Here is a 16,953-nt window from a genome sequence, read left to right on the forward strand (position 1 = left end):
ATAGAGTGTTATACATGCTTCTCCTTTATCATATCTGACTCACATTTTTTATTTTTTTATTTATTTTTTTTTCAAACTAACAGCCATTTTAAGGCCTGTAAAAGTTAAATCACTAATTTAAATCAATGCTGACCGGTCTATCTGCTGTGCGTAGCTCTGTACCTGCGCCGCACCTGCGCAGTGCAACGTCTCGAGCATGCCGAATCTGCTTCCGCCGCGAGCACGCGTTCTCTCTGGGATTTGTAGTCCACATTGCTTGGCTTTTAGCGTGTACTTCAAAACCGCCCTCTTGAAAGAACATTTTATTGGGAAAATCTTGACAGCTGGGCTTTCAATAAAAGTATGTCAGCGGCGGCATTCACACCACCTGTCTCTAACACGGAAATAGCTTGAGGTGCCGTTTATCCGCGCACTACAACAACCAACGTCGCCCGTAATGAGAGCGAGGCAGTGTAAACACAACTCCAGGAACATGAAAAGATCGGGTGACAGTGAGGGGGAGAAGAGAAGAAAGGTATTGATAGCGTTTTTCTCCGTTAGGTCTGGCATATTTCTAAGCGCTGTCGCTCGTTGAATATCTAATGCTCCTTGTGTGATGGCGCTGGCTGCATTTTGAAGGCTAGAAAGCAGCGAATGTCAGCGCATACCTCACCTTGCCTTGTTTCCTTTATTGTGTTTTCCATTTTTTCCCCCCAGTCTGCCTCAATGAAGGATTACAGTTACACTAAAATGGTGTTTTATCACCCGAATACACTGCCGATAAGAAGATGTAGGTTGCAGAAAAACATCTTGGCAACGTCCCATAACAAGTGGAAAAACGATATGAATAAGAGCAGACGGCAGATTTGTCAGAAAATAGTCACATCTGTTTTCAGCGTTAGCTAATAACATTTAATTGACCAAATAAATAAACAAATGACTGATTTGAAGATTTATTTTGGGATGCTTTGCAGATATGAAGAATGGGACAATGGCTCAATTGTTATAATTGTGTAACGGTAACGATGTAGCTCAGTGCAAGCTCACTGTAAAAATAAATAGTAAAGTTAGTGTGTATTGTCAGGGATTTGGCCAGCTGCCAGGCCAGCAGTCTACAGCTGCTTCAGGCTGCACTACAGATACACTATATAATGATTTGTGCTCAGGCCTACAGTAGGAATGATTACGTATTAGCTAAAGTTGGCATTGATGTTCTTAAATAATACCATGTGCTGATGTGCCTGCTATAGAACCTGGTAAGTAATGAGACTGTAATGATTTCACATAATCTGAACAGAGATGGGTCTGTTTATAACCCGTGAGGACCAACTGTTGTGTGTGTTGACGCGTTGAGCTGCGGCTTGAGCTGATCTGGACTTAATCGGGCTTGCTGTGCAACCGTAACTTCGCAGTTTGTGGAGATACTCGAGGAGAGGAAGGAAGCAACTCTGCTGTGCCCAAGGCATCCCGGGCTCTTTCACCCCTAGTCGTCTTTCGTCAGTGTCTGTCTGTCTGCGTCTCGCTCCATTTCTCTTCTTATCTCCCAACTTGGACGCCGTCTGCCGTGGCACATGTGTTTGGATCATGTTAGACAGCAGCGAAACTATGTAGGACGTGGTTCCTCCTGTTTATGAAAGCAGCCATGGCGGCCAGATGAGCGGCTCAGAGAGAGAACTCATTCCAGCTGGCCCTCAGGCAGCCAAGCAGCACTGCACAGACCTAATGGCTAAGCTTCCTTTCTCTTTAGATAAGTGAAAGGATGAGTGAGAGGAATTGAAATCACAAAATTACTGTATGACTGACGAGGAGCCAGCCAGCAAAGGAGCAGAATGCATTTTGCACAGTTTTCATAATATCAGCGGTTGTGTAATAATACAGTTCTTGTGTTAACGAATACCTTGGTTGGTTTATCCAGCAAGCGAGTGTGTTTGCAGTGCTGCACAAATTGAGAGATGCGCTGTGATGGGTGCAGTGTCATTCTGAGTTATGGAATGCAAGCCCTAACCGATTAGTGCCGTATGAATACACAACCTCCTCAGAAAAGCCCTCTACTAGTCGGTAAAACATAGACAGGTGGGAAGCCATAGTCTCTCTTTCTCTCGATCTCTCCCGATCTCTCTCTCTCGCTCTCTCATATGTGTATAAGTATATACTTTTGAAATAGAACACACACTAGTCACACCAGTTCTTATTTATTTCAGTTCAGAGTTTAAATAATTATTGATTTAGAGGATTGATCCAGGGGACACTGACACACTAAATGTTTACGTTGTTGTGATTTTGTACATTTGTACTTTGGGTTCTCAAGTAGCCCCGTTGTAACATTCACAAATTAACCAGAAACCTTTCATAATATTTCATCAGTACTGTCATCGCAGGGTGAATTTCCACTCATGCTTTGGAAAGTGTGAAAGCAAGTCCCTTAACCCGATGTTCTAATGCTGTCTTTGATGAAAGTTCGCCAGTTGGACAGTGATGACAAGTATGAAGTGTTGCATTGAGACAGGAAGTGTGTGCGAGCGTGTGAGTGTGTGAGCGGCAGGCTAAGTAATGATCACACAGGGTCACCAGATGTTGCGAGGTCCCCGGCTCGGCCCAGCCCATTGCTTAGATCAGCCTCATTGGTTTGCTCTGGTTGTGGCACCTAGTGCAAGCTGTTTAGGGTATTTAATTTCTAAACACTCATTAAAATGGTTTGTGTTTCCCTTGGTGGTTCTGTTAAATTAACAACTAGCGAGGTAAAAGCTGATTATGTGGCCACACATCCAGACATGGTTAATCAATTCTCCCCCACAAAATGTTAGCTGGTGAATTAGTGTAAAGGAAACGATTTATGGCAACTAATGCCGACGTCCTGTCATGTCAAGCCTGGTGTTTTAGCAAGAGGGGGTGTCAGATTCAGCACATTCAGCAGCTTTGCGCTGTGCCGGCCATCTTTTTCTTTCTCTAAACCCAAGCAACATGCTGCTTGCTCTATTAATGAGCCAATAATGGAGAAATAGTGTTAGGTGCCGACATAAAACATGGGTATTGATACCAAAGGTAAGCTCCAGCAGAGCTAGATTTACACCTAGGCTATGTGTAGAATGGTAGAAAGGGGAACGCTCAGCATGGGGGCTCTCACAGCTTCATCAGACCCCCGCCGGTTGAGCTGTGGAAAAGCCAGGGCTCAGAAAAATACGGCTGTGGCAGATAATGATACCATTACACTAATGGAGCTGGCAAATGAAGGAGAACCCAGATGCCCTGCTTTATTACCAGAGGGGGTCATTTCCTCGCTGCATTGCTAATGGCTTGAGCACACAGTATTGATCAGGCTATCATGCTGCTAATCCTCTACAGAATTACTTATCGCTGGCTAGGTGTCGGTCCACCTCATGCCCTGCAGTGGCCTTGCCGCTGGGCGGCTGCTGCGTGTCCAGCAGGGACCCACTGGGCCGTTCACACAATCATGATTTAGGGCCATGCAGGGATGGCGTCTGGGAGGTCTTCAACGGTGGGCTGGTTAGTTCAATGTGTTAAAAAAAGAGGAGGCAAATGAACCTAACAGCTTTCATTTAATTAAGGAGCAGGCAATGATGTGGTTCCTCCCTCTTTATGGCCCCATTGGCCACGATGGAGCAGGGGAAGCTGTGAGGTTGGGTGTTGTTCTCAGTAATTGTGTTGTGCTGTAAATAAGAACAGCCCTTCTTCCATCAGCAGCAGAATGCTCTACATATTTAACTCATTCGCTTTTGTTTCTTGAAGCCCAGGAACTGACCTGTTCCAGTTCTGATTAGTATAGAAAACTTTGGAAAGGCTTTTTTAAATTATTCATGTTATGCATTATTTGAACATGACCGAGAATGGTGTAGCCCGAGCCCATCATCATTACAAATGAATAGGAGGGTCATTGCTCTTTGCCCAGGGCTTGTGACCTGTCATATCTTTGGCCCCTTTACTGGGCCCCTGTGTGCATTAGCATCCTGAGGCCATTGGAAGCGTGGCATCCTAGCATTGGCAGACCCCTCATGTCACCTCTGGCCCTAGCTAATCAAAGACTTTACCTTTAGGGGCGTATTTAGCATGGTTCGTTAGTGTCATCCAGTAGCCATAAAGTAGTATTTATATATTTCCATCTGGAACAACCTGTCGTAGCTAGGGAAACTAGTTATTGATCCAGATATTTAGTCATTTCTTTCTGCGTGTGCCATCAATATTGTGCAAACATCCGTCCAAGCGTCCATGTGAGAGTTGACCTCAGCCCCGGCCTCCATATTTTGCTCCCATTGGAGTTCAGTGATATACTATTCTGAAAAGTAAAATCAATGAATGAATATGAAGTTTTGGTGTGTAATATAGTGCAGGCCCAAGGCCCCAGGTCTTTCATTGATCGACCGCCTAAGCATTGGAGGGGACTGATTAGTCTGCTGCTGAGCTTTTCTTCTACATATCTTTACCTTGTCTTGCCTGTTTGATGTCTGCTCATATATTTGGATTGAGATTTTTTACACATCGGTTTGGCCGGTCAAACCTCTCAGGAAATTAATTCAGCCAACACACTAACTGTTGCAAGGATGTCAAATTTATATAAGAGGCAAACTAATCAAATATCAGATGCATTTACAACATTTTTTTTTGTTCAAGAAACTCTGACATCAACTAAATTATTGTATTTAGTGGGATCAATGGTATGGTCTAATTTTATGATTGTCACTGTTGGAAAATGAAGGTTGGGAAAGTGACATTCAAGATAGAGTTTCTACCAAGTTATCTACCAAGTTGTTGTGTATTGTGCATGAGATGCTTCTCTTTTGATTACACACTGATGTAAGGGTTGGGTTAGCTACTCAAGAACAATGGGGAAAAACACTGCATGTTGTTCCTTGACATCCATAGCCATCTGCAGAGGTGTCCTTCAACCACCTGCTGCCATCTATTCACCTATAACTGGTTACTCGACTACTACTGTATATTGTGTGAGGCACATGCGGTCAGACTTATTTTGATTTCCTGTTTTAAACTACCTCTTTAGGTAGAAATACTTGACATGTTTGCCATATTTAGCATTTACTAGCCGGACAGCTTTCTCCTATGGAAGCTGTCACAAGGATTGTCCAAACAGCCCTTGACAGCTCATGTGTCTGACAGCCCCTACCGAGCACCTCGTATTAGTGTTGAGGCATTAGCCACAGATGTCAACGTATTCGCAAACAAGGCCGCAACGTGGCTCATGCAAACTGGCTGACCAGATCAGCCGTCAGACTCAATGAGATTACACCGAGTGTGACCTGCCCAAGTGGGGTTCATCTGTCATGCATGTGTCCCGTCACAAGAGAGACACAGAATAATCAGTTCAATCAATAGATGGTGGTGGCTCATTGGAGTGGTGCTGAATAAACATGGGAATGACCCTCTCACCTCATACACAGAGGCTAGAGCCTCCTGGGGGTTCATTAGCCACTCGAGGCTATGATCCAAGCGAGTCGTTATTTTCCATTTCAGTTTGTTTGGCATTCTGGTGGTAGTGGTGGTGGTGGTGGGTATGTGTGTGTGTTAATGTGAAATGTGTGTTGGGTTTGGTGTAAGCTGATGGGTGTAAGTTGGATTTGTGTGCTTCTTTGAATGGTGGTCCATATCTCTGCACATTATCTTCATTATCTAGTTGTAGGTGGTAATGATAAAAATCTTAAATAAGCACTGTGGGTATTGAAAGAGTAACTAACACAAAGGTAATATTGCATTACATAAAAACTTTAGTCTAAGCCTGCAAAGAAAAAAATGTCAGTAATAATCAATGCTACCCAGAATACACTCTAGGTGCCCTGGTAGTTGCTAATTTTAGCTAGGCCAATAAAAACAATTTCACAAGGCAAAGCCACCTGCATAGGACAGAGCAGTCTTCATGCTGTTTATTTGTGAATTTATTTTCCTTTGTAATGACTCACCTTTCCAATAAAGTATAACTGCCTACTGCTAGAGTGCTGCACCACATCTGGTTTCAATGGTGAGTCCAAAGCCCTTCGTTCACGAAAGCTGCAGGAGTCCAGGTTCACAAGGTGCTGTAAATAGTAACTGTTAATTTGTACATCATAAGTTCTTTTCCATAAATGTGAGCAATGAAAGTGTGTTAAAATACCTGGCATTTGGCTCTTTCCTTTGTAGTCATAGGAAGTGCCTCTTTTAGCCAAAGCCAGATTTTAACCTAGCCAGCTGGAGGAAAACTCCTCGGCTAACCACCATAAACAAAATACTTTGGGTATTTTCTTCTTCTAAAAATAAAGATTATGTTTTGTTGTAGTTTGTTAATGTGTTACTTAATAGGAAGAGTTTGGCACACCGGAGAAGTTGCCCCTATTAAGAATAACTTAATTTATAGGGGCGCATAAATTTAATATTAACAGCTGTAGCGTAACGTTGGTGGTACAGATGCAATTGTGAGGGCAGGACTAACCCTAACCCTGTGGTAACCAAGGTATACAAAGACCAGATCGTAGTGGGACCCGGGTTCTTTGTAGGTTCTTAGCATGCTATGTTTAGACTCTCTGAGGTACAAATCTGTGTTTGTCACATTTTTGCACCACCCTTTTGAATGAAAGATGAAAGATCAAGAAACCGAAGCAAGTCCAGTTGCTTTGGTGAAATGCTGAGGTATACCATTACCCAGGTAATTGAGAATCTCTTCAAACACTGGAGAAGTAAAACATACCCATAGCTTTCTTAACACATACTTAAACTGTCTTTAACAACTGATTGTTGGTGCTTTGATTGTTGTACGCATCCACCTAGACTTTAGTAACCACACAAACCTCCAGTCTAGAGAAGTTGTCCTGGTTAACTGGGATTTGCTTTCATGGAGTTTTTTTTTTTTTTCCCCTATTGCTCGTTCCAGCATTTACTCTGCATCAAGTCTTTGAGAAGTGTCTGCTCCCTTCAGGTGGTCTGTTCATGTCTCAGTGATTCTTTCTCTGAACCCCCGTGTGTTTTTTCTTCATCAGTCTAACTTTTCCTTGCATATGCGAGGGAGCCAACGACAGCTTGACTGGCATGCTGTCAGACAGGCAATGCCTTTCCAGTGGTGGAGCGTCAGCCCTTTCCTGAGAGCTCGTATGTGTGAGTGTGTGTGTAGAAAAAGCGGGGGTATTGTCAGGACGTGACCGGCACACTTTGCATGTTCTTCTCGAGACAGGTGCTCCTAGGCGAGCACTGGTGCATGACAGTTGCCTTTCATCGCTGTCTTCTCTACACTTAACCCCTGACCAGCCCTCCCTCCTTCTTCTGGCTCCTCATCCTCCTCACTCCTCCCTCCCTCTTTCCTCCACGTCTGACCTCTTCTCACGGCACTTCCCTCGGCCGTCCTGAGTGATGGACTGCGAAGGCAAGTAGGCGGCTTGCGCTTTGTATGTGGTGGTGGTGTGGTGCGGCCGGCTTGTCACAAGCCTAAGACTGTCAGGCCTCGGAAATCCAGCTGTCCGGACCGAACTGCTCACACACACACACACTCTCATTTCCACACACGCATGCACCCACACCACAACTTTTTGTTCAACAGTCCGTAATTCCATCCACCGGCGCTGTCAAGCACTTGATCAAACGTGCATAAAGAATGGAGCCCCTTGGCTGAGTCCCATCCTCTCTCTTCCTATCATAATGTAGGCAGATTTTCCCTCCTATGCCTCTTTCTTCAACTCTGTTTATTCAGATGAGCCTGACTTGGGGGCAGCGGGTCACATCCACTTGGCTGGCTAAAATGGACCTGAATTGAGGGTTGTCTCCAGTGAGATGGAAAGAGAAAAAACACAAGGAAGGGTTAGGAAGGGCTGCCAAGCGGGCATGTCAGGGCTGTTTTCAGGGCTGTTTGTGTGTGTGTATGTGTGTGAGTGTGTGTGCCATGGCAGGGGTAAGGGTTAGGGAGTTTGAGGGTTCACTTGTCAACCCCTGTGTCATGCTTGCCCTGGCCCTGTTATGTAGAGGGCATCCACTGTCATTTGTTTCAGGACTGTCTGAAGTGGAGTGAGCCACAGAAGCATAAACAGTAGTCAGCACACTGTGAGCTCTCAGGTGCCTTGACATACCACACATTTATTTAAAAGTACAAACTCATACACTGCCGGAACTAATCCCCTATTAATTTGAAGCTCACAAAGTTTGTGTCTTATCTAGTTTCTGGAGATTTCTTTTAGGGTGGGCCTTTTAACCTCCATCATTACTGTGTTTATTCAAGATGGAGGCTGATTCTTGTGTTTTCTACAGCTCGTACTTAGTGTTGTGCTGTTTTCCGGCTTTGTTCTTTGAGCTTCGTTGTGTTAAGTGAAGTAGGTGGATTAAAGTCATTCTCAAAACCAACTTTGGGGAAGACAATCATTCTGTACTTCCAAGTTTTTTGAAGTCTATCCCCGTTCGTGTGTGTGTGCATGTGCTCGGTTAACTGTCATTGTAGGTGTATGTGTGTGTGTTTCATCTGACATACATCTCCCACATTCTCCCCACTGTGGAAATAAACCCAAATGGTTAAGACTCCTTAAACTTGTTGTTGGAGTGTCACTGAAGACATGAGCACTGCGCACGCCGTGAGCTTAATCCAACAACAGCCCGTCTGCCTATACTGTACACCCGCTATCTGTGAGCGAGTGGACCCCTTCGTTGCAGTCATTGTCACATATAGGGGGCATTGTCACGTATGAGATGGACTCATGTAAATGTAGTGACAAGCTAGTGTCTCTCTTGACTGACAGCACAGAGGGATTGGGCTAATCTGAGTGACTGATTTGAGGCGCGCAGCGGCTCGGCTGTCCCCATAACTCCCGAGAAATAGACAGCTTCAGTGGAGTTATCTGTGTTTGTAAGTCCTTCTGCTGCACTGGGATGACAATAGGGATTAGTGCCAAGGTTCTTTAAACTGTTTTTTTTTTTTTTTTTGGGAGGGGGGGAAAGGGAGCCTCTTATCGGTGTCTCGGCAGGATGCTGCCGCAGCCAGTTTTCCTTGACTGTCAATTAAAGAGGGGATCATTAACTTCAAGGGTATAAATGTTCTAACACTGGTATTACGTTGGGAAGCTAAGTCGTTGACAGATGTTCCAACTTTAATTCTCCACTTGTTTTTTTGTCCTTTAATTAATTTATGTATCACTATTCGGGTTTTAAATATTTTTTCCCCCTGTCTGCTCTTTGTTAGCCTGTAATCTCAGTTACCATGGTAGTCGCAAAGACGATTGGGCCTTGTCACTCGCCTGTGTTTCTGACGAGGTTCAATCGGCTAATGTATTCAATATCATCCACACTGAAAGGTAAACAGTATCTAATGGCGTATGCCTCGATGCAGCCCGGAGGCGCTGGGCGGGAGGAGAGCGGTATGACTGCCTCTAGTTCCTCAGGCTTTTTCGGGAGGACCCGAGTACTCAGAATGATGCTTGATAAAAACAAAACGAGCACGGCTTGTATCTCTGTACACGTGTGGTTCTTCGGTAGGTAAACAAAAGTAGCGTACTTCTTTGGGGTTTGTCTTCTGGAAGCTTTGTTGGCGGTTGTGAAGTGTGAGCATGACAGCCGCGCTTGAGATTTTCAGGCATGAAGCTGCGGCGGGAGGCAGTAAGGTGTATGCTAGAGGTAGCCACGTGGAAAAAAAGAAAGGAAAAACTAGAGGAGGAGAGACGTTAAGGGGAGTGGGAGAGAGCTAGGCGACAGAGACTGCTAATGGGCAAACTCTCTTCATCCACCGCCACTGCCATCACCACCAACACCCTGTTCTTTTATGACAGCTCTTTTCCTTTGTTCTCCTCGTCGGCCCACTCTCTGCTGGGGATTCGTGACAAGTTTTCGCGGGCTGATCAAACGCCGCAGTGACACCTGATTAGGATATAGCGCATGTTTACAGTTGTGCATGGCGAGGACCCCCCTTTCTCAGACAACAAGGGAGACTTCACCTTGACTAATTAAATTTGCACCTGCAATGCCAGCTGTGACAGCCACTGGAGGGCTGCATTTATTTATGTCACTCCATACATACTTCCTGTGACGTTCATGGAGGCTGAATTTGCGCTAGCTCATCTGTTTACACTCAGTGTGGGTTTCTCCACGAACCCATCTTTGCTGTGTTTATATCTGCCACGATGCTGGGGAGGTGGATTAGTCCTCCGCCTTGGAGACAGGTGATCGTACCTGCAGTTGAAGAGCCACTGCTGAACATCAGTGGGGGGGCGGGATGTGCAAGCTCGCAAAATCAAAAACATATGCAAAGGTGTGAATTCCTGTGTGTAATATCACGGCTTTCAAAATTGCTTCTGGCATGCAACTAAAAAAGATATTTTTTACATTTTGGCAGCATAACTTAACATATATAATTTCCAGGTACGTTTTTTGTTGCTCCCTTTTAAAATGACACAATTACATGCAATGTTGACTCAGGCAGGATAGCAGGTGGCACAACTCATTTATGTCTTTTAGATGTGAAATATTTGAATATATAAAAAAAAAACATGATGAATTTTATGCGGTGTCTTATAGCGGTTAGCCATTGGATTTTATTGTGTAGAGTTCTGCATGCTAATTAAAACAAATTCTCTATTATCTCTTGACTGCTTCAAATCTCATTTTTGAAAAGGTTTTGAACCCATGCTTAAAATAATGTAATTTGTGTTTTCCCATTTAATCATGTATTAATGTGCATACATGCTGCACGCATGCTAGTACAAGATCTGCCTTTCAGAGTGTGCGTGTGCTGTATCTGTCTAAATCAGCGTTGAGAGTGTAAAAGGCCACGGCTAAAGTGAGCAGGACATCAGTCACCCAGTAGCAGGAGACAGGGGCTGGTAATTTGTGGCTCTGCCCTCTTTCCCTTCATCCCCTCTCTTGATCTCTCTCTTTCTCTCTCCACAACCCCCACCACCACCACCACCACCACCTCCTCTATCCTGCCTCCCCAGCCTCAAATTGACCAGGCTCGACTGCTGGTCATGCTGTATTACATGGGTTAGATGAAGTAATTATTTCTAGGCCACTGACTACAAGCAAGATTAATAGTTTTTGAAACGGCTATAATGGAGGGCTGACCTGCCGTGACATAAGCATTATTTCAAGCTCACCTCCACTCTCATCCCTCTCACCTCTGGGCACCAGCAGAGTGTGATTTATACCTGGGCTAATGAGGGGAGGGGGCCGAGCTCTCAGGGCCACGGGCCTACCAGGGCAGTGTTACAGGCCTGCTCCCCCAACTGTACAAACAGCAGGGTCATCCGGAGAAGGCTGGTGGAGTGTTTTCTTGATCAGGTTTGGGATCGGGAAAAAAAAAAAAAAGTAATTAAAATATACTTTTTACATTTTGCATTTTCCAATACGTTGATATTTTTCGGTTTAGGATGTGCTTTGAAAGAACTGGTATTGCCCTCCGTTGCTTCGTCCGTTCACCCCGATGCTCCTGAACCTGAACGATCAGAGAAGCTGGAGACTTGTCACTAGGTGGCACTTGGACATCATGTTATCAGATGCTCTCTCCCCTTCTGTCCACCACCCCTCTTCCTTGCCTCCCTCGCTTCCTCTCTCCCCTCCTTGCTAAGTACACTTCAGATGTCAGGGTGTTTTATTTTTATTGGATGAGGGCAGTGTGTAATGCATTCACCTCCGTTCCAGCCAGCTGTTAAATGCCCCGGAACATGGTCTGGCCAGGCTCCGCCCCGTTAACCCCTCTGATTGGCTGTAATAATTAGCAGAAGTGAACAGTAACTGTAGCACCCAGTGAGGCTTTGGGACAGCTTGCGGCTCCTTCATACATACGTGACAAAGCTTCACCGACTTGGGTCCGGCCCAAGCTGCCCACATCCCTCCTGACTCGGTTGCAGGCTGTTGTATTTTAAGCTTTAATATTAACCCTTAACTTAAACACATGCATGCAGTGTGGCATCAGCAATTACATTTTCAAATGGCTGGGTCTGTAAACCTCCAGGATGTTAATCTGTCACCATTCAGGCTACTGGGAAGAGTGAAAAGAGGATTAAGCTATTCAATTCCTGGTAGAATATTTTCCTTTGTTCGGAAATGAGTGAAAGAAAAATAAATAAAGAAATGAGTGGTGGCCTCTCAAGCAAGACAAGTGCCGTCTGCTATACTTCAGGATTTGGCTAATGCCATTATAGCAAACTTACTGTATATGCGCCAGGTTTCCAGGATGACAGACTTGACTGTCGTGTAAACAGCCACAAATGATATGCACTCCATAATTCTGTATTAATCTGAGGTCACATCATAATGCCAGTTTATTTGGGTCAAAAACTACATGAGATACAATTAGACCTGTCCTAGATGTACAGTCCACATCTGTTTTGAGCCATATGTTTTTTTTTTTTTCTAGTGGCTTAGGTGATTGTCAGGATTTAAACCGGGGCCTCTTCTCTACCTAGTTAATAATACCTTACGCAAAAATGTATTTTAACAAATAGGTCAAGAGATGATTCAAGAGGTTATCCCAGTCCTCTTAGGAAAAACATGATATTGTTATAGTGGAAAAGCTGACAGACAGACCAGTTCTTGGAAAAATTGAAGCAGACAGGATGGTTTTTATTTTTGATGTGTTGTATGATGTGATATTTTTTCCCTCTTAAATGGGTTGCTTTACAGTATGTGTAGCGTGTGCACGTGACATGCAGCTGGGTAAAATATCCTTGATATGTTTTTGGCAAGCAACATACTCTATCAAATCCTATGTTTAGCATACGGTTCTAATATACCGCCATGATAATTGTCACAGCTGTCTGCCAATCAGGCACAGCACCCCGGTCTTTTTAGCCTCTCGTTTACCCTTGACTCCCAGCCCCTCTGGTTGGATTGCACATCATCTTTATCCCAGATGAAGTACCAGCCTTGGCGGTGTCAGGAGATGATCTAATATGGAGCCGAAAAGGACACAGAGCTGGGAAATCATCGTCATTTGAAGAGGTTGCTTGTCACAGGATGGGTTTGATCAGCCCGTGCTGCAGTACACAGAGCCGGGTCTTTGCACTGACTAACAGTGGTACTGGATTAGAGACACAAGCCACTTCCACTGTGATCAGTCACTCACACGCGGAGACACGCGGCAGGGCTGAAATCCTCCTTGCACGCTTCATCCACATCATGTACGGGCTTCTTCGTCAAGCCTACTGTATGGAAATGAGGAACACTGCTGTTGACAATGATACTACATGCCGGTTTTTATTTTTTGAAGCTTTTTTTTTTTGCTGCTTTATTCTCTGTCTAGCTGGCGCGTAGCTGTAGTAATACCGGTGCTGCCTTGAGAGTCAAAGGTGTGTTGGTCTGTATAGCTGCCTGACCTGTCCGAATTCCACTGATCTGTGACATGTTGAGACAATGGCAGTGCTTGTGAAGAGTCTGGCTCTACACCCCTCAGACACTGTATCGCTAAGTGCTATTGAATTGTTTACTGTCACAAATCACAAACCTTTCAATGACCAGGTGCGACCAGCGTACACCCACTCATCTGGCCATCCAGCTGCTCCGCCCTGAGCGATGTGTTGGTCTACTGGGCTCTGAGGAGCGTGGCTCCAGCCTCCTGAGCCGGGGATTTTAAACGCTCCACCTGATTATTGATCTCTTCTGCCTCGCTGAGCCAGCCCCGCCATGGCTGCAGAGAATCAGAGAGAGAGAGAGAGAGAGAGACAGAAAGAAGGTGAGATGCAGTGTGGAAGGGCAATCTTGTGGTCCCAACCCGCTGCTCCTTAGGTCTGTCCTTGACACTGCCTGTGGGACAGGCCTGGAGGACGCTTCTTGTCCTCACTGTAAGCCGTGCATCCAGACCCCTACAGCTAGCCAGCCCTCCCCGTGGGCCAAGCTGCACTTTGCACAGCCATATTGATTTTTTGGAGGGGCAGGAAAAGTGTGGCTGGATGGTGAGAGCGAAAGAGGGAGGGAGGGGTAAATGGGGAAATCGAGGGAGCTTTCTAAAGCACTGACTTCTCCTTGACTGCACCTCGAGACGCGACAACCCCGTTAGAACAACTCAGTGGCCCTGGTGCCCCGCTGAAAACTGCTAATCACAGTCTTTCAATCAACGCTCTCCTTCCCCTCTTCTCTTTCCTCCCTCCATCCCTCTCCCCTCTTCATTTTCTCACTCTTTCCCCTGACTGAACTGGACCCGGCCTGAATACCAAGGGACCGCGTCTGCATTAAAACGGGCCATTCCACATGGAAAACAGCTGACCTCATGAAAGCATGTTGTAATTTGAAGGTGAAAACTAAAAAGCTTTTCTCGATCGACATAATCTTAATGGAAACATTATGGCCGGCCCGCAAACTAACAATTAAGGCAAAATGGCAACCGGTCCTTGCTTTTTAGTGGTGTTAGCCGAGAGTTCATAGGCATGAGACACTGTCTCCCGTCACGGCAAGGTTGCTAGTTTGAATCCAGGTGACGGTATAAGATGCCCTTGAACAGGATTTTTTTTGCTTCCAGTGGAAGAATAGTAAAACTTTTTCTCGTCCAGAGGAAATCTTTACATGTTCCGAGCATCTCCTCTGTGTGAACTCGTGTGCGTGTGTGTGTGAAGCAAACGGTATGTTTCTTATAAAGAGCGTGCTCAGTCAATCTCTCCCGGATAAATAAAAAGGTTATGTAAGGCATGCATCGACAGATCTCTTAAATCCCCCTCGTCTCTTCCTCTTCTTTCCCTCACTTCTTCTCTCCAGATTTGACACTTGCTAAAGGTCACAGGAACATCTTTTTTTCCCCCTTTGAGGTGTAGATAAGTGTGAAATAGATGTTGACACCACAGACACATTGAAAAGCACTTAAACAGAGTGGCCATGTGCCAACCTGTCTCGAGTCTGGCTTTGTGCATTTGTAAATACTTTTGAATGATTGATCTGGAAACCTTGGTCTTTCTGTAAGCTTGTCAGGTGCAGTGAGAGAGATGAAGAGTGGGAGAGTTCAAAAAAACGGATGAAGTCCGATACTTTTTTTTTTTTCTTCTTTCCTGCACACACATACTCTTCACCTGGCAGAATTACATGCACTGCGAGATAACTGGTAGAGTGGCTTTAGGTAAGGTGAGAGAAAGTGCACACACGGCTCACAAAGACTTTTTGATGTTAAATTGTTACACTGGGTGTGTGTTAGTGTACCGCATCTCGCGCGTGTTATGAAGGCGCAGTCCGATGAAGGTGCTCACATTGTGCGTGTACGCGTGCGCGTCTAATTAATGACTGGCAGCGCCCCCCCCGCAGCTCTGGTAATGTGCCTAGATCGGTGTTATAAACAGGGCGTGAAAGGTCTGCCCAGCGCCAGCCTTTTAAATGACTGGCCCCTTGTTCAGGTAGATGGATGGAAATGTTCTAATATTAATGATGGCGTCCCCCGCCGACCTGTCGCCAGGTGAAATGAACAACACAGCCTTCAGCCTCCAACAACAATTAACGGGCCAGAGCCGGCCTGTCTGCAATTTGTCATCACTTACCCCACCTCTGCACCGCTGCCGAACACATGCCGAACATGTCTGTCGATATGCGCAGAATGGTCACTTCACTGATATGTGAAAACATTCGGCGCTTTAAAGGATTTTGGGGCACGGCTTTTTCTTTAACCCAAACACAAAAGATGAATTCACCACGGCCCAAACATGTACAGTATCTATGATATATGCCTCTTTGGGTGAAGGTTATATTACACAACATTTTGCATGAGTCTGCACGGACTGCCTTGCATAAAACATGATCTGCGAGCGTATGTCGAGTGGAATCTGTAAACGCATCTCAGCATTATACAAATTATCCAGCAAAATTTACATATGAACAAGAAAGTAGCTGAAAGCCAGTTGTTGTTGTTTTTTTTTTTGTTTTTTTTTTTAAAAATGTTTCTGGCAACAGCCTCCTGACTGACCTCTGTCTTTCACAGTCCCAATTCATATTCATAGGCCGGTCCTGAGCAGGAGTATGGAGACGAGGGGTTACACATTAGCGATGCTGCTGCTCTGAGGTCAGCTCCCACACATTCCAGTTAGCCATTTACCAGTCTGGCCAGTTAGTCATCACGATGAGTCGACAAGCTCCTGGCTGGTGTTCATAAAATAAATGAATGCCACAAGCAGCTGTAAACAAAAAGTCAAGCGAGAAATGGTTTGTTTTTTTGGGGGACATGCATGAAATGACGAAGTGTAATCTGTGAAAATAATTGAAAGAGGTCCTTTCTGACGTTGTAACGATAGAAGCTTCTGTTTTTTTAGTGGGTGTATTTGGCAGTTTGGGCGTATTTTAAAATGCGCCGTCTCAAAAAAGGCAGCACGAGTGATAACGTCTACGAGAAGAAACCGCAGCTAGAAGCCCTGCAACAAAAGTGGAACCTTTCTGTGAATGTGTGGTCATGCATGTGTCTGCGCATCACCTTGAAAATTATTGTATTGCATATGTGTGATGGCACCTATGTGGTGTGTTATCTCACCACAAGTCTAGTCAGTATTTTTTCCTGAAGATGAGGTAGACCTTGATCTGTTCACACCTTTGTTGTGCCAACTTGACTACCATTGGCCAAAGGGCATCGGGTTTTCTGCCTTTCTTAGTTCAAAGCCTGAAATCAAGGCTCCTACAGGTTTCCTATGCATCACACACGCAAACACAAATGTTCTAGTGGAGTGGGCACACCCTGCCCTTCTCTCCACCCTGTGTCACTTCACACAAGCTCCCTACATTCTCCAATCCGGTGCCAAATGGACCGGGGCGGAAACGCCTTTGATGTACACGGGTCGTCTGTTTGGTCGAATCTGACATTTTACAGCCGACTTGTCAAAACTGTTGATTCACCATCACTTCTGCAGAAAGGGGACCAGTTCTGAAATGGGTGTCTGACAAGTACCAATGGTTTGCTGTTTAAACACAGCGCTCTATTACACAGCTATCTCTCATAACGTCATCCCCAGGGGTTGCGAAAGGTCCAAGTTTTTTTTGCGTGTCTGCGGCCTGTCCAGAACTGCTGCCTTCTCTGGGCTGGAGGTCTTGGAGAAAATATGGTGTCCCTGT

General features: G+C 45.2%; 1 protein-coding gene across 1 annotated transcript in view; it reads left to right on the plus strand.

Annotated features, from left to right (window-relative positions):
* Positions 1–361: 361 nt before the first annotated feature.
* Positions 362–16,953, plus strand: part of fto (FTO alpha-ketoglutarate dependent dioxygenase) — a 114,732-nt gene continuing 98,140 nt past the window's right edge. Inside the window, 1 exon segment of the mRNA XM_084541973.1 lies at positions 362–514. Coding sequence (XP_084398099.1) covers positions 437–514 — 78 coding nt within the window. The 5' untranslated portion in view covers positions 362–436.

The sequence above is a fragment of the Chelon labrosus genome (genome assembly GCF_963514085.1).
Source record: "Chelon labrosus genome assembly, chromosome: 3".
NCBI classification, from domain to species: Eukaryota; Metazoa; Chordata; class Actinopteri; order Mugiliformes; family Mugilidae; genus Chelon; species Chelon labrosus.